General features: G+C 34.1%; 1 protein-coding gene across 10 annotated transcripts in view; it reads right to left on the bottom strand.

Moving 5' to 3' along the window:
- The window catches only part of NOL4 (nucleolar protein 4), a 390,355-nt gene that overhangs the window by 259,504 nt on the left and 105,834 nt on the right, over positions 1-25,017 (bottom strand). For all 10 annotated transcript variants that reach the window (XM_045378145.3, XM_074022191.1, XM_065533935.2 and 7 more), the window contains 3 exons: positions 16,102-16,213; positions 15,101-15,213; positions 4,765-4,897 (listed from right to left, as the gene is read on the bottom strand). In XM_045378145.3, the coding sequence (XP_045234080.1) occupies positions 4,765-4,897; positions 15,101-15,213; positions 16,102-16,213 (358 nt within the window). The remainder of the gene's footprint in view (positions 1-4,764; positions 4,898-15,100; positions 15,214-16,101; positions 16,214-25,017) is intronic.

The following is a 25,017-nucleotide window of genomic DNA, read 5'->3' as shown; positions in this document are numbered from 1 at the left end:
GAGTTAGGGAAATATTATAAACCTAAAAAAGGCAAAAGAAGCAGAATACTATATATTAATCCTGAAGCATTCTTCTCATTACAAATTCTTCATTCCGGTTTGTGTCTTCTTGACCTTTATCTAATTGTCTAGCCTGGGGAAAAATATTTTTCTTCTTTTTCTCTTTTTCTGAGTGTATATATATCTCTATATATAGATACATATTTCCAAAACAATGCACATTGGATAGTCTTCTTTCCCTTTGTTTTTAATGAATACCTTTCAAATTTTCTACAACCATAGTGAAATAAAAATTGTGAAAAAAATAACTTATTTTACTCTTCATTTTATATGGTGCCCAATAAGGACATTTTAATGCCTACCTGTTATAATTATTAGAAAGGATTCATAAAAATCATAATGTCCTACTTCAATTTCTCTAAATAAAATCTTAAGTTAATCACTTAATGTTAAAAAAAAAAACAACATTTTTAATTTAACTTAAAAAAATTTGTATTGTTTAGATTTTCAAAATATTAAACAGGGATTTCAGTCAACTGTTAAAATAGGAATTTCTCCTATAGTTTTTCCAGACTTCAGACACATTCAACCAATGGGTACAGAGAACGAGTTTAACTGCCAGTCAAAATAAAATAATGATCTATATCTACACTGTCTGACACAGTAGCCACCAGCCACGTGTAGCTATTTAAATTTGAATTAAAATTAAATTACAATAGCTTCTCAGTCACACTAGCCATATTTCAAGTACTCAATAGCCACAATGTGGAGAGTGACTATCATTTTGGACAGTGTAACTAAAGAACTATTCTGAGATTGCAGAAAGTCCACTGGATACTGATTCCTAGACTTTTCTTCAGCCCCTACTTCTCAACATTTCTCTCCACTGTGTCTCCTCAATCCCCATCATACTGGATTCTTGCACAGACCCTTATTCTCTACCTATACCATTTGTTTTCAACTTAGAGTAATTTTGTCCCACAAGGGATATTTGCAACATCGGAAGACATTTTTATTTGTCACAGTTGGGAGAAGGGGAACTACGAACATGCAGCAGGTAGAGGCCAGCAATCTGCTAAACATTATGCAATGCAGAGGACATCCCTCTCCAACAAAGAGTTGTGTGTCAATAGTGGCAACACTGAATTTGATACATATTCCTTAAAATTATGTGTTATATGAGGTAGGTCCCATGCCTTTTTTTTTCTCACTGTGATACGCACACACACACAAACACACACACTCACCCCTAATATAGGAGGCTCTAAAAGAAAGGTAATGTTAGACAAATAAATCAAGATACAGAAGAGCATAAATAACATAATTCTAGGTATTTGATGACAAAATTTTCTGAGTATGTATATGGTTGTGTATTTGTAAACAGGAAAAAAAAAATTTTACAGAAGGTTGTCAATATGGATTACTTAGGAGAGTACCATTGTCAGAAGGAAGGACAGAAGAAAAGAAGATAAATATGTAAAACTTATGTTACAAAATATAGTCATTCTGAAAAGTTATATTTTAATCATTTAAATGATACAGCATATAAGAACTATCTCAAATGAAGCCAATGAAAGGAAATCTGTAAGCAAGTGAAGACTCATTACTTGATATGGTATTTTCATTCTAGAACAGAAACAGCTAATAAGTGAGAAAAATAATGCAGTTTCATACAGTGATAAATCCTCTGAAGAATGTTAACAATTAGGAAATAGGTAAGGGGAGATATTCCTGACCTCAGGAAAGATGTCAGGGCTTGGAGAAATAAATTTGGGATTCATCTAGGTACAGATGGTGTGGAAAGCGACATGATTAGATGTGGTGTCCTAGGGAGTGAGAATAAGGAAGAGAGAGTTGAAGCCTTCACTCTGGCATCTATGGAATAGAACATGGAAAAGGAGCCCACAGAGATGAATGACACAGAAATCACACCAGAAAAAAAAAAAAAAATAGGGAGTGTTGTCCTTAAACATTAGTGTTGAAGGAGATGAGGACTAAGGGTTGACCAATGAATTAAGCAAGAAGAAGCCTGCTGGTGATGTTCACAAGAACAAGTGAAGTCGGTGGCAAGGATGAAAGCCTACTTGAGATGAGCCAAAAAGGGTAGGGTGGAAATAATGGGACAACTCTTTCAGAGTTTCACTATAAAGTCTTTTGCAGGGGTGGTGCAGAGAAATAGGGCAATGAATGAAGAGGTGCAATGGGATATGATATGATTAAATGTTTCTGTCCCATCCAAAATTGATGTTGAAACTTAATCCCCAACATAGCAGTATTAAGAGGTATGGCCTTTAGGATGTGTCAGTCTCATCTCATGAATAGGATTAGGTGCCCTTACAAAATGGCTTGAGAGGCCAGCCACAGTGGCTCATGCCTGTAATCCCAGCACTCTGGGAGGCCGAGACAGGCAGATCACTTGAGGTCAGGAGTTCAAAACCAGACTGGTCAACATGGTGAAACCCCATCTCTACTAAAAATACAAACAAAAAATAAATTAGCTGGGCATGGTGGTGTGTGCCTATAGTCCCCGATACTCGGGAGGCAGAGGCAAGAGAATTGCTTGAACCTGGGAGACAGAGGTTGCAGTGAGCCAAGATCACACCACTGCACTCCAGCCTGGGCAACAGAGCAAGAATCCATCTCAAAAATAAAATAATAAAATAAAATAAAATAAAAGGGCTTGACAGAGGAGTTTACCCCTCTTTGGATCCTGCCAGCATGAGAGGATATGGTGTTCCTTCCCTTGGGAGGATTCAGCAATAATGCACTATCATGGGAGAACAAGCTCTTCCAGACACTGAACCTACTAGCACCTAGATCTTGGACTCCAAGATCTTGGACTCCAGAACTGTGAGAGATAAATTTCTGTTCTTTATAAATGATCCAGTCTCAGGTATATGGTTATAGCAGCACAAACGGAAAAAGACAAAATCAATGGAGGCATTTTAAAGAAGATATTTATCAAATTATGTTTGTATGTAGATTCTAATAATCTAGCAGAGTGAGGAAAACCTCTAATGCAGGAGAAAGAGGAGGGATCATTGCAAGAGAAAACTCAGCAGGAAATGTAAGAAAAAAGTATCTGATATGTAAGGCAAGGAAGGGTTAGGCCTAGGTTAGAAAAGGAACAAGTAGGTAGGTGATTACCCTTGAAACATTCATCAATATATCATGAGAAAGTGCTTTTCCCTAAGAGTACATAATATTTGGAGTTATTCCACTGCATTTGATTAAAATCAATATAGATTTATATCACAGCAGCTGGCCATAGCCAAAGACCCGCAGCTTGCAGTTTCAGTCAAGTAAACAATTAATTTCCATGATGATAGACATCCTCTACATTCTCTATACATCCTCTACATTATCTATATTCCTTAAAATTAGGGACTAAGATGGTTAGGAGATACCTAAGTTAAATGCATAAGCAAATTAATGGAGTGATGCACATTACTAAGAATATTTCAGTTATTCTATGATCTTGGTGCTATACAACGGCCATTGAAAAATACAAAATCTGAGGAATGCCTACTCATGTTTTAGAAGAAAAGAGAAAATTTATATCTAAATCAGAAAAACTTCATTCGTATAATATTTCCAAATAAATGGCTTTTCTACTACAATAGCTATTTTAGCACATAGCAAGTAAGATACAATCTTAAAGTCACTGATAATCAATGCATTCCTCATTTTCTTATAACTCAAGCTAACAAGGACACCACCATCTTTTAAGATTCATCTGAAATGAGAAAAAGAAAAGCCCCTCTGTTCTTGGACGTTTTTTATGCTTCAAACTAGGGATTTCTTATGCCTTACCAACACAAACAGAACACAAATAGCAGCTAGAAATATAGCAATCTTTTGCAACCAGTTTGTAATAGCAACTGTCAGAGAAAGCAAAGGTTTTTTTCAGTATCTATAAATGTAAGTACAAAATTCTTCAATCAAAAAGTTCATATAAACTTGTTAAATATAGAAATAATAAACAAATTTTGAATATAATTGGCCAATTTCTCTTTTTGTCCACAATTACCAAAATAAGTCAAATTTACTTGTATGCATAATTTTATATTTACAAAGAGAAAACTCTACAAAGGTAGTTTTGAAAGATCTCCAAAAATTTTAGGCCTACAATGTTAGCATGACATCTACTTTTCTCTACGTATCTAGCTTTCTTCCTATCAAGAACAACAGGCTGATTCAGAAATCTTTAATGAACCCAGGAATAAGAGATCATGAGCTTGCTTTCCTTAACAGCTGAATAAAGTAGTTCAAAATCACAGCAAAATATTGTCTTACTCAGCACTACTGCTCTGGTAAAATTTCCTTTAATATCTAGTGATTCTTAGTTGAAACTTGTCTTTTACATAAAAGAAAAACATCCAAGTTAATCTTTTGATCACATTTAAATGCTTGATTTAGTCAGAAGGATGACAGCCCAAGATTTCAAAGCTAGAAAATATTATCACAGAAACCAAACTGTATTGATATAACACATACTTTAAGTTCAAGGAGCAAAACGTGAATTAGCTTGAATTTTATAACCAATATCTGCTTATAAATCAGTCTAACACCTTGGTTTTGAACAAAGTTTTGAATTACAAAATAGTGAAGTGGATGACACAACCTAAATAATAGAGAAAAGTTCCCATAGAAACACGCAGATTTTTAAAAATTGACACAAGAATTAAGAGGTAGTTGTTTCCATGCATTCTGACTCGTTTTTTGGGGGTTGTTTTGCTTATTTAGTCAAACTGAAAGGCTTACCATCTTGCTGGCCATGAAGATTCTGGGGACTTTGCATTCTTTCTTCAAGATTGGAGCTAAGATCAGAGTTCACAGCTGACATCCGTGTTGAATCACTCATGTCAAATTCATCACTTTCTATTGAACTTTCATCCTGAAAATAGTTTTAAAATATCATCAAGCATTTAAAAATATAATACATTTAAATAATAACCATTTTATCTACAAGGTCAATTGAAGTTTAACCAGTAAATGTTTACAGAATTCAGAAAAGTATGTTACAAACTAATGGATTTTTAAAATAACAAACAATGGAATAATTTCTCCCTTCAAGGAATTTCAAGACTTGTGAAATAATATGTCTTTATGTACGCCAATATTTTAAAGGTAAAAATATATACTTAGAGACAGTGTAGTTTAGGAATTAACCTGAATAAAGAAAGAATGATTTTATAGTAAATACTTTCTAAAAGAGTTAATCATAAAATGTAACATAAAGAGAAATACAAGTTTTGATTAAAAACTAAATGACCGAAAAATGTTGTAAGCAGAAATATTAGAATGCAGAAAGGGCTTTATAAAAATGTTTCATTGGCAAACATGATAGATTCTAATATAGCAAACTTATACATTAGGTTCAAAGTCCACATGTAATGGAGAGCAAGGTAATCTTAGTACACCCTTTCTTTCTTTGCAAGCAAACATAAATTGCACGGCAACCACAAAAAGGAGTTCTAGGTAAAATTGTGAATGAAACATGTATTAAAAGTCAGTTCATAAAATGGAATTACCAAAAGGCCACTTTGCTGAATGGCCAATTTATCAAATCTTTCCAAATGTTAAACCAAATCTAGGATATATTATTGCGGTCATTTTACTGAAGCAAACTTCATTTGGAGAACTGATTTTTGGACAAATGGTGTACTTATAAAGGCTGGAAGGCCCAGGAAACCTGTGCAAAATGTAAATGTTTAATCAAAATCTCTAGCTTTGACTTTAATTTGTAAATGTTTGATCTGAATGTTTAACACTAATGTAATAATCAGCAGTAGTAGTGCTATTTATGTTGCACACGTTATTTATGTTTCATTACAACCATGAATTAGCTACAAATTTGCAAACAATTTATAGATGAAGAAATTGAGGCATAGAGAAGTTAAATCATTTTCCCTGCTATTATATACTAGAACCAGTAGTCATATGAAGTCATCCAGACTCAAGGAAACAGCATCTTTGAATAGGAAGAATTACCTTGGTTTCATAAATGACATCTTGGCATTAGCAAAGAAGTTTCTATTATTAACGAACAAGACCATCCTGGTAGACTAATAAATTGGCATTCTGATTCTTAAGTCAGGCTCAGTGGTTTTGGCTGTGTTGTCTTTCCTTTAGCAAAGACTGGGTCATGCTTGGGCACACTGAGTAGCACTAGCTCTTCATTAAGTCCGTAAGGAAATGCCACTGTGTTAGATCTCTGGACAATCAGCCACATAGACTTCTCTTAGTTACATGCCCTCTCTCAATTCATTACGTTTACTCCAATTCTAAATTCTAGTGTGTGTGTGTGAGTGTGTGTGTGTTTGCGTGTGTGTGTATGCAAACATAAGAGACTTCAATGTGGACTGACATTATCAGTAATAACAATGTGGACTTGTTACTAGTGTCGATCATATACAAATACATACATATATACACACATTGATAGATGATACAGATATCTATTACATACACTATATATACTTTCTGTGATGTCATAGTATTTTAGAGAATATTCTCAGAAGCCAGACTTCCTAGATTCAGGTCCATATTCTGCCAGTTATTAGATATGCTAGCTTAAGCAAGTTACCTCAACTTACTGTGCCTCAGTTTCTTTATCTATACAATAGAAATAAAAATTGTGCCAATCTCACAGAGTCATATGAGGAGTGAGGGAATGTACTATATTTAAAGTATCTAGAACAATGTCAGGTACATGATAAGCACAATAAAACTGTTTAATATTACTATATGGAATATACAATAAATTCTACAGAATATAATATTATGCACACTTATTACAGTATATGAACATATACAACAAAATATAGCACATTTCAATATAATGTAAAGGCAAACAAAATGTGTTACTAAAGTAGCTGTGTGTTTACATAAACACATAAACAGTCTTTATAAGTATTTGTTATAAAGGTCACAAAAAGCTAACTATAAGTAAGCTGGTAAAATATCATTTATATGGTGTATAAATATGTAAAATGTATACATATATGAGGATATGTATGTGTTGTGTATTTATGTTTAAAGAAGAGCTAAATATAAAGATTCAGGTCACAGACCCTGTTCTATGAAATGATTGTAAAAACAGCCACAACATATTATGGAAAATCAATATATTTTTTTACTACCACTAAAATGTATGCTGACACTCTTGCCAGCATACATTTTAATAAATTCAGATGAGAGATTAAAATGTTTATGTAACCAAATGTATACTTATGTATTTTTGTAATTAAAAAAACACCATGTTAAATTATTTATCATCGTAAGTGGCTTAATGATTGAAAATATTTTAAATATTTTCTTCCACTATTACATATGAAATATAATTCATTTTCACAATTACATTCCTTATTAGAATCCAATTGTTACACATTTGCAAAAAGCTTTAATGAGAATAAGTGCATGTATTCATTCTGTATATTCTATTCTAATTAATAATTGATTAAATTATTGTTTTTAATAAAAGCTAGCAGAGGTATATGAAATATAAGCTTGTGCTTTTTTACCAACATAGAGATAATACTAATTACACTAGGAAGAAACTATTGAAAGTTTCTAAGATTAAGCAATCAGAAAACTTGACTGATGTGTTATTAAGTATTTTATTTATGATTATCTTTAGACCATTCATCTAATTTCTTTTCTCTATGAAATTCTATTTTGTTTGACAATCAGAAAAAACTCTCCACATCATACTGTGTGAGCTTATTTCTTACATGAGTAAAATCTCATGATAATGAAAGTCATGACCAGAGACCATAATAATTCTGCCTCCTTGAAACTTAATGTTTTAATATTAGAACAATTTAACTGTAACAAATAATTTTCTTTTCAGTCTTTTCCCTTTTAAACATGGCACTTATTTACTTTTCAAAAGCTTTGTTATTGAGCTTTTATTTCTATCTTCAGAAGTTGTTTGAAATGGAGACCGCTAATCTGCTCCATATTTCATTTTAGTTTCCAAGTTCCAGATATTACCTGTAAAGGGTCTCTACCATGTACCTTCTGATTTTCCCTGCTATTGTCCTGCCTGATTAGTTCAAAATTGTATTTTTCCATTTCCTAAACTGTGTAATGATAGTCTCTCAGTTAACTTATCCACATCCAATTTCTCTACACCAGTCCTGCCTATTAACTATTGCCAAATTAAGCTTCCCATTTCTGAACATGTCACTTCTCTGCTGATAAATTTGTAGCCCTATCCATTGTTTGTCAAAAAATGTGTATGCTATTCAGTCAAACATTTACAGTTTCCCCTAAGACTGTTTAGAAACCACTCCCACCAATCTTCTCTTTCTGTTGATTTTTTAAAACTTATCGTCTGCTCAAATCAACTTAAAGCTTACATTATCAGCATCTCTATGAAATTCATCATCTCAAACCTTAGTGTGCATGAGTGTAGATTCTGTTAAAAATTCATATCCCCTGGTCCCACATATCAGACCTAGAATTAGCATCTTTGGGGTGGTGTCCTGCTACATGTAGTTCAATGAGCTATTTAATGTTGGCTATCAGCCCAGTCCAGTGCTGTTCAAGAAAACATTGTGCAATGATGGAATTGCTCTATAATATTCTCTATTCAATAAGGTAAATACTAGTTGTATGTGGCTATTGAACATTTGAAATGTGGTAAGTGTGACTTAAGACCTGAATTTTTAGTTTTAGTTAATTTTCATTGATGTTCAGTTAAACTTAAACATTCACATGTGACTAATGACTACCATCTTGGGCAGTGCGTATCTGACAATCCTTTGTTGTGAGATCTTGAAAATATATTCAGTCATTCACTACTAGCAAACAGTAAACATTTTAATAGATAAATTGTTTCATATATCACATTCCATAGGATGAATTTCTAGTCAAGTAATATAAATATATTTGAAAAGTGTAATAATTATCATCAAATGATCCCCCAGAAAGTTTGTTCCAGTTTAAACCCTCACCAATCATTCATAAGAAGGTCAAATGATCTCATATTGGATACAGTATTTTGTAAAATCTTTACAAAATGTGGTAAGCCTCAAATAACAAGTTAATTCACTAAAATTGTATTTTGGTTAATATAAGAGGTTGAGGTTTTTTTAATGGTTATTGACCATGCAGTGGATAATTTCCAAAGATGGCTACTATGGATCCCTTCCCCTCCCCACTGCCCCTTACATGGGCGCCACTCCTCAGATCAAGGAACCGTATTTCTCGCTCCTCCCCTTGAAACTAGGCTGATTTTGTTATTTGCTTTGGTCAGTAGAAATGTGGCAGAAGTGATGTTGTGTCAGTCCCAGAACAACAGGGAGCTCCCACTTCCTGTCTCTTGGAAACCAGCTGCCATAGAATAAAGCTGTCAGATAAGAAGTCTGACTACCCTGAGACCAGCACACTGTGAGGAAGCATAAGCAGCCACAGGGACAGTGAGAGGTCACGTAAAGGAGCATAAAGATTCATCAAGGAGCCAGGTACTTAAGTGAGGTTTTCTTGGACTATCCAGCCAGGTCCAGCTACCAGCTGAATGTCACTGAGTAAATGATCCTAGCTTATGCCAGGAGTAACAAAATAAATCACCCAGAGGTTCTTGGCTAACTGCTTAACCCATAGAATAATGGGTATTAATAAATCATTGTTGTATTAAGTCACTAAGTTTTAGGGGTGGTACCTAGCAAAAGAAAACTGAAAACCATCTAATTTTTCCCCTTTGAGCTACAACATAGCATTCTATTTACATTAATTTGTTGCTAAAAAAAGCAAACAGTTAATACTAACTTTAAGTGGATGTGTTGCAGAGTAGGAAGACTTTGGGCTCCAAAGTTATTTAAACCTAGGTTCAAATACCTAATCTTCTCTCTACCAGTTTAATCATTAGGGTAAGTTTTATCAGCTAAAAACCTTGGTGCCCCATCTGCAAAATGGAGGTGGAACAACATGTCAGTGGTTCTAAGTAGTAAATTATTTATGGCCAGTTTCCTAAATTTTCCTGTGTATTTTTCCTTTCCACATCAATTCCTTCTTTGATGGGTACAAAAAAAGAGTAATTTAATAGAATTTTGCCATTTGAACATGTTTCGACATTTTTCACAAGACAGTCTGAGCAAACTGTTTAAAAATATTATTTCAGGTTGGGCACGGTGGCTCGCGCCTGTAATCCCAGCACTTTGTGAGGCTGAGGCAGGTGGATCACCTAAGTTCAGGAGTTTGAGACCAGCCTGGCCAACATGGTGAAACCCCATCTCTACTAAAAATATAAAAATTAGCCTGACATGGTGGTGGGCACCTGTAATCCTAGCTACTCAGGAGGCTGAGGCAGGAGAATCGCTTGAACCCGGGAGGCAGAGGTTGCAGTGAGCCAAGATCGTGCCACTGCACTCCAGCGTGGGCAACAGAGTGAGACTTTGTCTCAAAAAAAACAAAAACAAAAACAAAAACAAAAACAAACAACTACACATGCTTCGGTCCCTGGTTATTTCAGTATCTCTGGAAACATCCTGACCTGTCACTTCCATGAACTCTTCCCTAATGATCTTGTCCTCTACCTTTCTTCAGTCATTTTGCTCTCATAATCATGTTGTATGCATTTCATTACCAGCAACTGCACATCCTCCAAAATCTTGATTTCAAGCATCCCATTCTCTACAACATCTCAAATTTTCCCTATCACTTGCTCTAGTATTGCATGTATTCTAGTATTCTGATGAAATTTCTATCCCACTGATATTTATCACCCCTTGATTCTAACCCTCTAACCCTTTGGCACTGACCTCCCTGCTCTCGGCCCACCTCTCTCATGACCTCACTCATCTTCTTATGTGGCTAGAATTCCAAGGCTTGTCATTTTAATCATACCCTCCTATACCACTTCTATTATTTTTGACAAGACCCAAAATATGAGTAATTCTGTTTTTTGCCTTATTCTGTTCTACCCATGCCTCTGTATAGCTGGATATAGAGATGAACAATTATTTAAATGACCTCACTTGAAACTCAAGAGAGGTCCATTTTCCTGGTTAATTCACTCCTCACTGTCTACTTTTCACATTCTCTCCTCAAACTTTCAACACCTTCTCAAACACCCTCACTCTTGCTTTTTTTTGTTAACTGATGAATTAGGAGCAAACAGAAGAACAATTCCATAATCTCCACGACTATTTCCATTCGCCTACCTCTATCTGATCCCTCCTGTCTGTGCTCCATTCTGAAGCCAACTTCTCCAATTTTGTACAAGAAATCCTACCTATTAATGCCAAGGACATTGCTTCATCAATTCTCCTTCCTCTTTCCTAAATCACTATTTTCCTCTGCTACATGAATCCCATCAACATGTAATATGCTATAATTTCTTTGATTTTATAAAAAAAATAATTAAAAACTCCTGTTCCCATGCTCCCTCTGGCTCCTACCTCTTTCCCCTGCTCCCCTTCATAGCAAACTCTTCAGTGATTTTGCTGCTGTCATCCTGAGCACCTCATAAAAACTGCTCTTGTCAAGAACACCATTGACTTCCACCAGGCTACATACAAATTTAATTTTCAAACTTCAGTATAATTGACTTTTCACTTGCTTTGACATAATGCATTACCGTAGACATACTGAAAAACCTTTTTTCCAGTTTTATTCTAGTTCACAAACTCTCCTGCTTTTTCTAATACCCTGGGTGCTCTTCCTCAGTATCCCCTGTTGATTCCTCCTCATCTGCCAGATGTTATAACATTGGAATTTCCCAAATCAACGTTATTGGGCTTTGTTTGTTCAATCTACACTCACTACCTTGGTAGTACCTTCAGGCACATGGCTTCACACACTATCTGCCCATGGATGATGCTTGGCCTTATGTCTAGCTTAATTCTTTGTTCTTAATCACACATGCCAACTGTCTAATTGACAAATCTACTTAAATCTCTAATAAACCTCTTAAATCTACTTGAATTTCTAATGAAGAGCTCACAATTGAACTTCCAATATCATACCTCAAATGTTTTCTACCCCCAGTTTTTCTTACACTAGTTAATACCAATTCTACCCTACTTGCTCAGATTAAAAACCTTGGAGACATTACTACTCTTGACTTTCACACTTCTCATCAAATCTGTCAGTAAAACTTAAAATCTATCATAATTTCTCCTCTTTCCACTACCTAAACCACTATGTCTTTGATTCAAGCCACTATTATCTTCTTTCCTGAAACATTCTTCAGAAGCTTTTGTTAAATCCAACTAAAATGTATACTCATAAGATGACCATTGAAAACCCTTAGCATCAGCTTCTTCTAGAAGCATGTAGCAAAGGAAACTCTTGCCAGCAGGGCAGCATCAGGTGTTTCACTTCCATGGAAACCCTTGAAGGGGTCATGTAGCAATTCACATAGTTAATTAGACATATTTTCTTTAGCTCTTCCTGTGATATAGCTCAGGTAAAAGAAAACAGTAATCATACTGGGTAGGTTGGAAACTTGGCAGAGAAGCCCCATGCCCCAAAAGAGACAAAATATCTTATCACAGCACAGTTAATACCTTAAGGTCCCCACAAAGGACATGCCAATTACAAAAATTATTCAACTCAAGGAAATCAAAAGATTCTCACCAGATATTTGTCTTCTGATACAGTTTAACAATTGGAATCATTTTTGCCACAGCAATGTTGCCTAGTAACACAGTTATCATTTCAATGTTAGCAGTTTTGCGGGACAGCAAACTCCAAAAGTTATTCAAAGGCCAATTTCTCATGCAGGAAGGAAGAGAGCTTTGTTAACTCTTTACCCACACTGATTTCTGTAATAACCTTCTACTGGTGTCTGTGCATCCAGTTTTTTTTCTTTCCTCTTCAGTCTATTCTCAGCCCACATGATTAAGTTAAAATATGGATCAGATCACATGACTTCTCTGCTCAAAAAAAAAATATGGCTCCCCATATTACTCAGAGTAAAATTTAAAAGTTCTTAAAATGTAAGACTCTATATAACTTGACTTTCCACTATCTCTTTAAACTCCTCTCCTATTTTCCTCTTCCTTGAGCATTCTGTTGCAACCATGCTGACTATCTTGCTGTTCCTACAGCTACTAGATATGCACCTGCCTCAGGAACTTTTCACTGTATCCCTCTGCTACATGCACACATTTCCTTCCCTTCTACTCAAATAACACATTTTAATAAAGCCTTTTAAACTTGTGATTCCCTAGTTCTACAGGGAGTCCCATGTCTGGCCTTCTTTATTTCTCTTAACAGCATTTAGCATCTTCTTATATACCTATGGCCATTATTTTCTTTATTATCTGTTTACCTCCACAAAAGACAAAGATTTTTCTCAATTTATTCACTGTTTTTCTTCAGGAGGTTCAAATACATAGAAAGTACTGAATAAATAGTGGTTGAACTTATTGGATTAATGCTTATTCAAATTTAAATATAATTTGTCAGACAGGAATATTTCACTTAAATTCCATTTTAATGTGACTTCCTTTACTTAACCTCTTTTTCATTTTTCAATAAACACAACGTTCTAAAAATTTTGCAAATAATTCTAACTAGTCATTTATCTAAATATTTTAAGGCAGCATGACATCCAATTTAGTATTTTCAAAATATAAGGATAAGAGTTATTTTTCTAATCCAATTATAAATTTTAAAGGATCTATTTCTTTTGTGTAAAATACTTATGATTTTTTAGAAGCCAGAAGGGATCAGCATATGTGGGTGCATTGTTGGCAGAAAGTGAATAATCTTACATTTTGGCCTAGAAATAAACATATCAACATCTAAATGAGCTTCCTACAAATAATCTGACAGCTCTAACTAGTTAATGAGACATTTAAAAATTTTTTTCAACTATATAATGAATTGTGAAGATAGTTTTTTTAATCGTTCTCAGGGATGGAAGGATATTAGTATTTTCTTAATTGTCATTGATGTCTTTAACCCAATGATTTTATTACTATTTATTCAATTATTTATATGTAGCCATGTGGCAATATAAAATCCAATATTGCCACTGCACTAATATGAATTTTTGTAAGGAGCATACCCTGAGTAACGACTATTGAGATCAAAGAATTTTATAAATAGAGCTTTGAGGTTAAACCTGCTTAAATACAGAGGAAAACTAAAAACTTGATTTGAGTTTTATGAATAAAGTAAGTTCAACAAAGTAATTTTAAAAGAATGCAATCATAGCTTAGCAAGTAATTCTGTGTTTGACAAATAAACATTTAACCTCATTTCCTGTTTTAGAGAAATTTCAAGGAGATCATTTATTAGCCTGAGGACCTGGACCTGTTCCTAATACAAATAACCCAAATGCATCTATTGAGTATTAACTAGCCAAGAAGGATGTACTAAGCACCTACTGTATATCTGCTATTGTTCTTTATTTTGGAGAATATAAACCATACATACATAACTTAGTCCCTGCTTTGACATAGCTTCAACCGAAATGGCTAGCTAACTAGAATCCTACAGAGTATTTAAGAAATATGTTTTTAGTGTCTATACATGCAGCATGTTGCTAAATTTTCACCATACAATTTAAATAGGATAACTGAAAACATCAAAACACTTCTAATTAAGAATGACCACAGACTGTCTCTAGGAAATGCACAGAAGTAAATAAATAACATATAGAATAGCAGTTAACTAAAAAATCACTTTAAAATTTACATAAGGTTTGAATGGTGGAGAAATGATAATACTTGAAATACCCATTAAATCTACTTTTCTGATTGCCATGCAAAATAGCCTTACTACTTAAATTTCCTTAGAATCTCAATTATTTCAGATATTTTTTTGTGAACTTACCCCCTCTGAACTTTGTAGCACTTTACCAAGGCCAGCTCAATTATGGTCCACTAAGGAAAATGTAGCTTTCTTGGGAACAAACAAATTCCCACATAACACTAAGACAGTGGTGTTAAGACAGGGGCTCTGTATTGTGGACTAGGAGTTTCTGCTCGCTTTCTCCATCTGTGCAACCGTGGTAAGATTCATTCATTAAAAAATAAATTACTATCTTCAAAATGCCATCATGTTTAATATGATAGTCGTGGTTATCAAGCTTCATTCCAATTTGTAAGTGATGCAAATGTAGATGTTTTTATTTTACCTCATCTTGCTGTGAGTTTAGCAGCTGCAGTTTCATGTGCTTCATGTAGGCCATGGTAATTGGCATGTTGTAGTCAATCATGCTGGTCACCAAAGTGGGAGGTTTTCCGTTATCTGTAATAAAACATTTTTAATGGGTAATGAAAGTGACACTGCATTCTACCTGTAATTTGAAAATGATCTATTTCTCCAAATTGAAACAGGATTTTAGATACCAAGTGTCTTAAAGCATGGTATTATTATAGTTGGATGGTAGAAAAAATAACTAGTAAGGTTCTACAAAGGTGTATTGACACTGTTTAATAGTACTAATTAATTATTTCTAAGTGCAAGGGAACTTTTAAACATCCTGAGTAACAATAAATAAACCTAATGTGGTGACTAACACAATTATTTGTATTTTTCTTCTCTGCTTTACTTTCTATATGTATTTTTTGAATGCCGAAGGAAATTTGCTCAATTTTTTGCTTTTGGCCATTCCATTTAACCTTCAAGACATAGGAATGAGCCAGCAAAAATGTATCTCTGAGACTGATAGAATCTCTGAGAGAAAGTCGTATTTAGCTAAATAATTTTCTATAATTTTAATGAGAACTAAAGCCAAATCATAACTTTTATGTAAAACTTTTTAGTAAAGAAACTCCACATTATTCATAATTTTTAGAAATAAGGAATCGGTAGACTTGAAAAGACATTGATAGAAACCAATTTCCTTGCTGAATATATCTAAAATACCATGAAATACATATAATAAGTGAAAATTAAAACATTATTACAGGGAAAAATGTTATTTGCCACAGCTGAAACTGTCTTTCTTCTAACAATGGGCACTGAATTACTTTGTAAGTGGATATTCAAAATTCACTGCCTCCTACTTGAATAAATGAGATGATCTGACTTGTTGAACTGTTTCAGTCTACCACGTTTTTATAAAAATGTGAGATATAAATTGCCATTATGAATAAAATTGCTTTAAATCTCACTATTTGACACTGCAACTACCTTTATGATCTGTTCCATCTGGGTTTAAATGCATTCTTTTCTGGCACTCTGAGCAGCTCATTAGAAATCGTGTCACCGCTTCTCTTGGTAGGAAGGCATAGCTCTCTGAAATCTGAAATGATTCACAAAATATAGGTGTTATTATATAAGCTGACTGAGCATGATTTAACAGAAATGATCATTGTATTTCCAAATAAGACACGTTATTCCATAATGGCAGGAAGCACAATGAAAGCATGCATTGCATACCATGCATCATTTCAAGAAATATCTATCAAACTTGATTAGATGACTTTTAATAAGAGCCAATAAGGCCATGTGGAGATAAAAATCAACCACATCTCGATGAGCATCTGTTTATATTTTTGCATTTCTTTTAGGTAAAATAATCACAGTGTACAGATATCCTAATGAATTTTCCTTATTATGAAACATTGCCAACATTGTTTTTAAAGTTACTGCTAGCACAATCAAATTTGTATCCAATTTTATATACATTTTTTTGTAATTTAGCCCCAAGTAGGAGCAATAAACTTTGGATTTTGCACAATGAACATTTCTTCATTGTTGCTTTTCAAAATATTTTAGGTGAGAATAAAAAATAAATTCAAACAGAACTCATGTATATATTTACTGCAGTGAATCATCCCTTCCACAGAAAATGACACACCTGGAAATGCATTTAGGCCACATGTTTCATTTATTTTATGTCGATTTTTAATAATATATGTCCATAATAGCTCACACTGAGCGAGCCTTTTCTGTGGCCTATATAGAGCTTTGTTTTCAGAACCAAGATCTAGAATCAAGTTAGAAATCTATACTACCATTACAGTAATTTTATAAATATTAACTTTTCAAAAACCAAGTTCTCCCATCAAAGCAAATAACTCCTTAAGCGAAACTGATAGATAGTTGAATATCTTTAAATAAAAGCTGACAGTGACTCAGACAGTGCTACTAAGAAGTCTGATGCAGGGCTTCAGTTTTCCACCATAGCACTAACATGTTACATGAAATATAAGAAAAGCAATAGGAATAAATGAGTTGTAAATAAGACATAAATGCCACAGATGATTTCTTAGGTGCATCTATAGCCCTTACAAACACTGATGTATTTTAAATTAGTAAAAATGAGGGAAAATGTGTAACAAATGTATAATTGAGTGTAAACGGGTGCTAGTTCTCTTGGTGGTGATGGAGTCAACTTTTGCTTATCCATGCTATAGGAGCATAGACTTGAGGAAACCCCATATACTGAGATTGAAAATTGTAAATCTCATTTTCTCTTAATTTAATATTAAAATCAGTTTGTACCACATAGCCTAATCCTATTGACTTTAAGGGAAAAGAAGTGATAAGAATACTGAAGAGGAGAAACAAGCTTACAATTAAAATCTGCCATTGATAATCCACATTCAGGTCATTAAAATTCAATACTCCTAGGGGTTGAAATGCAGAACTCTTATTTTTAAATATAATATTGACAGACTAAGATATCCAGACTTCAAAAAATACTGCTTCAGACTATGCAGTTATTGCGTGAGAATAATGATCAGAACAATTCTAAACTATTTTGTGAAAAATTTTATATTATTTAATAAGAATGTATATACAATTTACATTCTCATTCATTTTCTCTTTTTCTATAAACGCATATAGCATATATGAATTTAAATTCTATTTTTCTGTTTTTACAGAGGGAATAAATACTTTTAGCTGATTTATTTCATTAGAGATCATTATTTTCTGACTCCCTGAAGAAATACTTTATACTAATTCAGAAGAAAAAAAAAGTCTATAATGCATGCTTCATCCTTATGTTTTATATTTTAAATCACATCGAGTTATAGTTCATTAGAACTAATGGGTCTGACCAGTAAATTTATTATCAAATAGGATTTCAGGCAAAGGCTCCATTGGTTTTTCTAGATTTCTATTAAACCTTTTATCTACTTTATAAAAGAGAAACATTTCATCGAAAGATAGATAGGTAAGTGATGGAGTTGGAGAGACACTTGATTGGCTTCCACAGCCCTGATACTTTCTGAAAGTTTCTCTTTTCCCCATGCCAATGAAGCACTTGTGTAGAAATCCCTTCTGGATAGGTTTATCATTGACCTGAATCAATCCTATGACTTGTCTAGCAGCATTTAACCCCAAATCAAATTTTCTTGAAATTATTAATAATCATATCACATTAGTTTTATAGCTTTCCTCTGAAAAATACTACATGTAACGGTCAAAAATAGGTTTGTGCTCATGTATACATGTATGCATGAAATAACACAAAGCCCACTTTGTATCTTAGAAAATATTTTTAAGCAAATATTGTATCATATTATTCTTTCTGCTGTGGCTCTAACATAGTACTTGCCATGTCACTATATATTACAAAAGATAAAAGCACTTATTTGGGAATAATTTTCTTGGTGTTTAGAATTCACGTTATAGGGACACCTGCCATGGCATTCCACTTCCCTTGAATCTTTTCTTCCCCACCTCATATTCACTGGGACCCACAAACTACAGAGTCCTCCTATGCACAGAGAAGAAAGATCCTCCAAGCAGGCTTTTCACATCTCATACTCATTTCTGAAAAAATATTTCTCCTACAATGCAGGTGAAGAGGAAAAAAAAAAAAACAACTTTTACCCTATTCAGAATCTTTTCTCCCAGGCCTACTTGAAATTAAGAGTCCTGGAATTCTCAGGAGTCACCAAGATGGTGAAATAGAAGTTTCTAGCATTTGTTCCCTCACAGAAACATGAACTTGAATAACCATCCATGCACAAAAATACCTTCACAACAACTAAGGAATCCAAGTAAGTGATTACAGCACCTGAGTGGAGCACAGAAATAAGAAAAGACTCAACGAAGAAGGCAGAAAAGACGGTTTCACATTATGTTTGTCAACTCTCCCTCAAACTCATGCAGCACAACTTAGAGAAAGAAGTTCTCCACAAGGTTGAAGGAGAATGAAGTAAGCACTCAACTTCACCTTCACTTTGGGCCCTAGCAACAGGCCCACCATTACACTCCAGGCACCAAGTATTTGAGGCAGTTGAAGTTAAGTTGTTAACAGCTTAAAATAGTTTGTTATAACTATAAGGTAGTTTATGTAAGTCCTATGGTAACCACAAATAAAAAAAAATCTGTAAGTAGATATGCAAAAGATGAAGAAAAAGTAATTAAAACATACAACTACACAAACATCATCAAATCACAAAGGAAGAGAACAAGAAAGGAAGAAATTGAAAAATATTCATGCAGCAATTAGTAAAATGGCAATAGTAACTCCTTATCTATCAATAGTTACTTTAAACATAAATGGATCAAATTCTCCAATCAAAAGTCAGAGTGGCTGAATGAATTTCAAAAAGAAAAACAAGAACTAACTACATGTTGCCTACAAAAGTATCACATTAGCTATAAGTGGACACATAGGCTGAAAGTGAAAGGATAGAAAAATATATTCCATGCAAATGGTAACCAAAAGGGATCAGGGATGGTTATATTTACATCAAACATAATAGAGTGCTTGTTAACAATTGTCACAAGAGGCAATGAAGGTCATTATATAATGATAAAGAAGTCAATTCATCAAGAAGATATAACAACGGTAAATATATATGTACCCCAAAACAGAGCACCTAAATATATAAAGCCAATGTTAATAGAACTGAAAGGATAAACAAACAGCAACATGTTAACAGCAGAGAACTTCAATATATCGCTTTCAATAGTAAAAGATAGTCCAGACAGAAAATGAATAAGGAAATAGCAGACTTGAACAACAATAGAAACTGAATGAACCTAATGAACATATACAAAACTTACCATCCAACAGCAGCAGAAGACATATACTACTCACGTGAACCGGGAAGAATCTTCATGATAGATCATATGTTAGGCCACAAAACAAGTCCTAACAAATTTTTAAAAACTGAAATCATATGAAATATCCTTACAGAGCACACTGGTATGAAACTAGAAATCAATAATAGAAGAAAAATTGAAAAAAATTACAAATATGTGAAAATAAAAAACTCACTCCTGAGCAAAGAAAAAATCAAACGGGAAATCCAGAAATATCTTAAGCACAACAAACTGGAAACAAACATATCAGAACTTATAGAATATAGCAAAAGCAGTTCAAACAGGGAAGTGTATAGCAATAAATGTCACATTAAGGAAAAAGAGTCAGGTGTGGTGGCTCATGCCTGTAATCCCAGCTACTTCGGTAGCTGAAGAGGAAGGATCATTTGAGGCTAGGAATTTGAAACAAGACTGGGTAACATAGCGAGATTCTGCCTCTAAAAAAAAATTATAAAAAGTAAAAAAAAAAAAAAAAAATTCGTCAGGCATGGTGGCATGCACCTGTAGTCCTGGCTACTCAGGAGGATGAGGTGGGAGGATAGCTTGAACCTAGGAGTTCCAGACTGCTGTGAGCTATGATCATGCTGCTGCATTCCAGCATGAGTGACAGAGGGAGGGACTGTTTCCTCTTTCTAAAAACAATAATAATATTAATTAATTTTAAAAGAGGAGAAAAAGATCTCAAATAACCTAGCTTTATACCTCAAAGAACTAGAAAAGGAAGAACAAATTACAGTCAAAGTTAACAGATAGAAGGAAATAATAAGGATCAGAACAGAAATAAATAAGGCAGAGACTAGAAAAACAAAAAAGATCAATGAAACCAAGTTATTTGTTTTTTGAAAAGATATACAAAATTCACAAAACTTTACCTAGACCAAGGAATAGAGAGGAATCAAATAAATAAAATTATAAGTAAATGAAGAGATATTGTAAATGATATCAGAGAAATACAAAGAATCATAAGAAACTACTATGAACAATTATATATGCCAACAAATCTGATAACACAAAAGAAATGCATAAATTCCTAGTAATGTGTAGCACACCAAGACTGAATCATAAAAAGCAGGACATATGAACAGATCAATAGTGAGTAGGGGATCAAATCAGTAATCAAAAACCTCCCAATAAAGAAAGTCCCAGGACCTGAAGGCTTCACTGGTAAATTCTACCAAACATTCCAAGAAGAATTAACAATAACCCTTCTCAAACTCCTTCCATTCCCACCCCCTGCCCCCTAAAAAAGAAATTACTGGTTAGGAGGGAACACTTCCAAGTTCATGCTAGCATTACTGTGACACCAAAGCCAGATAAGGACGCTACAAAAAAAGTTTACAGCAAATTTCTCTGATGAACATAGATGAAAAACTCAACAAAAACTAGCAAACAAAATTTAAAAGCACATTAAAAGGATTATACCCTATAGTCAAGTGGGTTTTATCCCTAGGATGCAAGGACGTTTCAACATACACAAATCAATAAATGAGATTCACCACATTAGCAGATTGAAGGATAAAAAATAATATAATCATCTCAATAGATTCAGAAAAAGAATGTGACAAAATTCAACATCTATTCATGATTAAAACTCTTAACAAATATGTATAGAAGAAATGTACGTCAATATAATAAAAGCCATATGCAATAAGCCCACATCTAATGTCATACTCAGTGGTGAGAAAATGAAAACTTTTCTTTTAAAATCAAGAATAAGACAAGGATGCCCACTCTTGTCACTTTTATTCAATATGGTACTAGAAGTCCTAGTCATAGTAATAAAAGGTTAGAAAAAGATAAGCCATCTAAACTTGAAAAAATAAATAAAATTTTCTTTGTTTACAATTGAAATGATCTAATAGGCAGAAAATCCTACTAAAGACCCCACCAAAACAATGTTAGAACTAATACACAAATCCGGTAAAGTTGCAGGATAAAAAAATCAAGATACAAAATCAGCTGTATGTTTATACATAACAATGAACTATATAAAAAAGAGTAAGAAGACAACATCATTTAAAATAGCATCAAAAATAAAATAAAATAGAAACATAATTCAGCCAAGATGATAAAAAATCTATACAAAGATCTATACAATGAAAGCTATAAAAAAGAAAGAATAATCTCTAACAAATACACCAAGAACACACAAAGAGAAGGGATAATCTCTTTTACAAATGGTATTTGGAAACTGGATATCCAAATGTGGAATAAATAAATTGGCCTTTGTATCACACCTTATACAAAAATAAACTCAAAAGGGATTAAAGACTTAAATGTATGTGTATGTGTATATAGATACATACATATACACGTATATATATACGTGTATATATGTAGAAGTGTGTGTGTGTATATATATTTATATATATAGGATTATATAAACTAAAAATCTTCCTTACAGTAAACAATGAATAGACAACCCATGGAATGGAAGGAATTATTTGCAAACCATACATAATAAAGGGTCAACGTCCAAAATATATAAAGAACTCAAAAAATTTAATAGCAATACAACAAATAACTTGATTTAAAAATGGGCTGCTATGTTTAAACGTCTGTGTCTTCTTAAACTTTTTCATTGAAACTTAATCCCCAGTGCAATAGTGTTGGGATGTGAGGCCTTTGGGAGGCTACACTCTCATAGATGGGATTAGTGCCCTTATAGAAGAGGTCTAAGGGGGCCTGCTTGTCTCTTTGGCCCTTCCACCAAGAAAGAAGTCACCATCTACATGGAACGGTTCCTTATCAGGCGCTAAATATACTGGTACCTTGCTTTTGGGCTTCCTAGGTTCCATAACTATGGGTAATAAGTTTCTATTACTTTTCAATTATCCAGTCTAGATTATTTCATTATAGCAGCCCAAACAGATGAAGACATAGGCAAAAGACATGAACGGGCATTTCCCAAAAGAAGACCTACAAATGGCTAACAGGTATATGAAAAAATGTCGAACATCATTAGCCATCAGAGAAATAAAATTCAAAACCACAATGTGATATCACCTCACACCTGTTAGGATCACTGTTATAAAAAAGTCAAAGATAAAAAGTATTGGCAAGGATGTGAAGAAAAGGGAAGTCTTGTATACTACTGGTGAAAATGTAAATCAACCCATCCATTAGAGAAAACAATATGGTGGTTCCCCTAGAAATTGAAAATAGAACTGCCAAGTGATCCAGTAATTCCATTTCTGGGAACACATCCAAAGGAAATGAAATCATTATCTCCAAGAGATATCTGCACTCCTCTGTTCATTGCAGCCTTATTCACAATAGCCAGGATATGGGGACAACTAGGCCAGGTACAGTGGCTCACACCTGTAATCCCAGCGCTTCGGGAGGCTGAGACAGGTGGATCACCAGAGGTCAGGAGTTCGAGACCAGCCTGGCCAACATGGTGAAATCCCATCTCTGCTAAAATTATGAAAATTGGCCAGGTGTGGTGGCAGGTACCTGTAATCTCAGCTACTTGGGAGGATGAGACAGGAGAATCACTTGAACCCGGGAGGCAGAGTTTGAAGTGAGCCAAGATTGTGCCACTGCCCTCTAGCCTGGGCAACAGAGCAAGACTGTCTCAAAAAAATAATAATAATAAGATATGGGGACAATATAAGTGTCCACTGATGAATGAATAAAGAAAATATGACATAAAATATATCAATATTTAATTTTATATGTGTATATATACATATATATTTCATGTTATTACACACATATAATGAAATAATATTCAGCACTGAAAAAAGAGGAAATCCTGTCATTCTCAACAACATGTATGAACCTGGGGAATATTATGGTAAGTGAAATAAACCTGACATAGAAAGACAAGCATAATCTCACCTGTATGTGGAAATTGAAAAAGTCAAACTCATAGAAGCTGAGAGTAGAATATATTGGTGGTTCCAGTGGCTGGAGGGTGAGGAAAATGAGGAGATGTTGGTCAAAGGGTACAAAGTTTCAGTTATGTAGTATGAATAAGTTCTAGAGATCAAATGTATAGCATAGTGACTGCAGATAATTCTGTATTGTATGCTTAAAATTCATTAATAGAGCAAATCACAAGTGTTACCACATGTACCCACAAATGGTTACTATATGTGGTGATGGATATGCTAATTAGCTTGATTGTAATTAGCTTGATTGCAGTAATAATTTCATAATGTAGATGTATATGAAAACATGTTGTACACCTAACATATATACAATCTATTTTTTGAGACAGGATCTCTTTCTATTGCCCAGGCTGGATTGGAGTGCTGAAATCACAGCTCACTATAGCCTCAAAGTCCTGGGTTCAAGTGATGGATCCTCCTGCCTTAGCCTCCCAATTAGCTAGGACTACAGGTGCGGACCACTACACCCAGCTTTTTTTTTTTTTTTTTTTTTTGGTGGAGACAGGGTCTCATCATGTTGCCCAGTCTACTCTTCAACTCCTGGCCTCCAGCAATCATCCCATCTTGGTGTCCCACAGCTCTGGGACTACAGGCACGAGCAACTGCACCTGGCTACAATTTTCATTTACCAAGCATGCCTCAATAAAGCTAGCAAAAAAAGAAAATATCCTAGACAACCTTCATTACTGCAGTTCTCAGTGTGGTGACTCACACCTGTAATCCCAACAATTTGACACGCTGAGGCTGGAGGATCACTTGAGGCTAGGAGTTTGTGACAACCCAGCCAACATAGATCCTATCACTATGTAAAATTTTAAAAATTAGTTGTGCATGGTAATGTGTGTCTGTAGTCTTAGCTAGTCAAGAAGGCTGAAGAAGGAGGCTCACTTGAGCCCATGACTTTGATGTTGCAGGGAGCTATTATTATGCTACTGCACACCAGCCTGTGTGTCAGAGTGAGACAATGCCTCTTTAAAAAAAAAAAAAAAATTAAAAGTGTCCTGTCCTTGGAAAATTCTTAAATTATGATATATTTGAATAATTACATTTCATAATTAAACTTTTGTGATGAAATACTGCCATTTGATTCTGTGTGCATCCTTATTTAACCTAATTCAGAGATAGCATTGAAAGCCTATGC

This window comes from Macaca fascicularis, chromosome 18 (genome assembly GCF_037993035.2).
Source record: "Macaca fascicularis isolate 582-1 chromosome 18, T2T-MFA8v1.1".
In the NCBI taxonomy this organism is placed as follows: domain Eukaryota; kingdom Metazoa; phylum Chordata; class Mammalia; order Primates; family Cercopithecidae; genus Macaca; species Macaca fascicularis.
The sequence above is the reverse complement of the archived record's forward strand: the minus strand, read 5'-3'. Positions and strand labels throughout refer to the sequence as shown.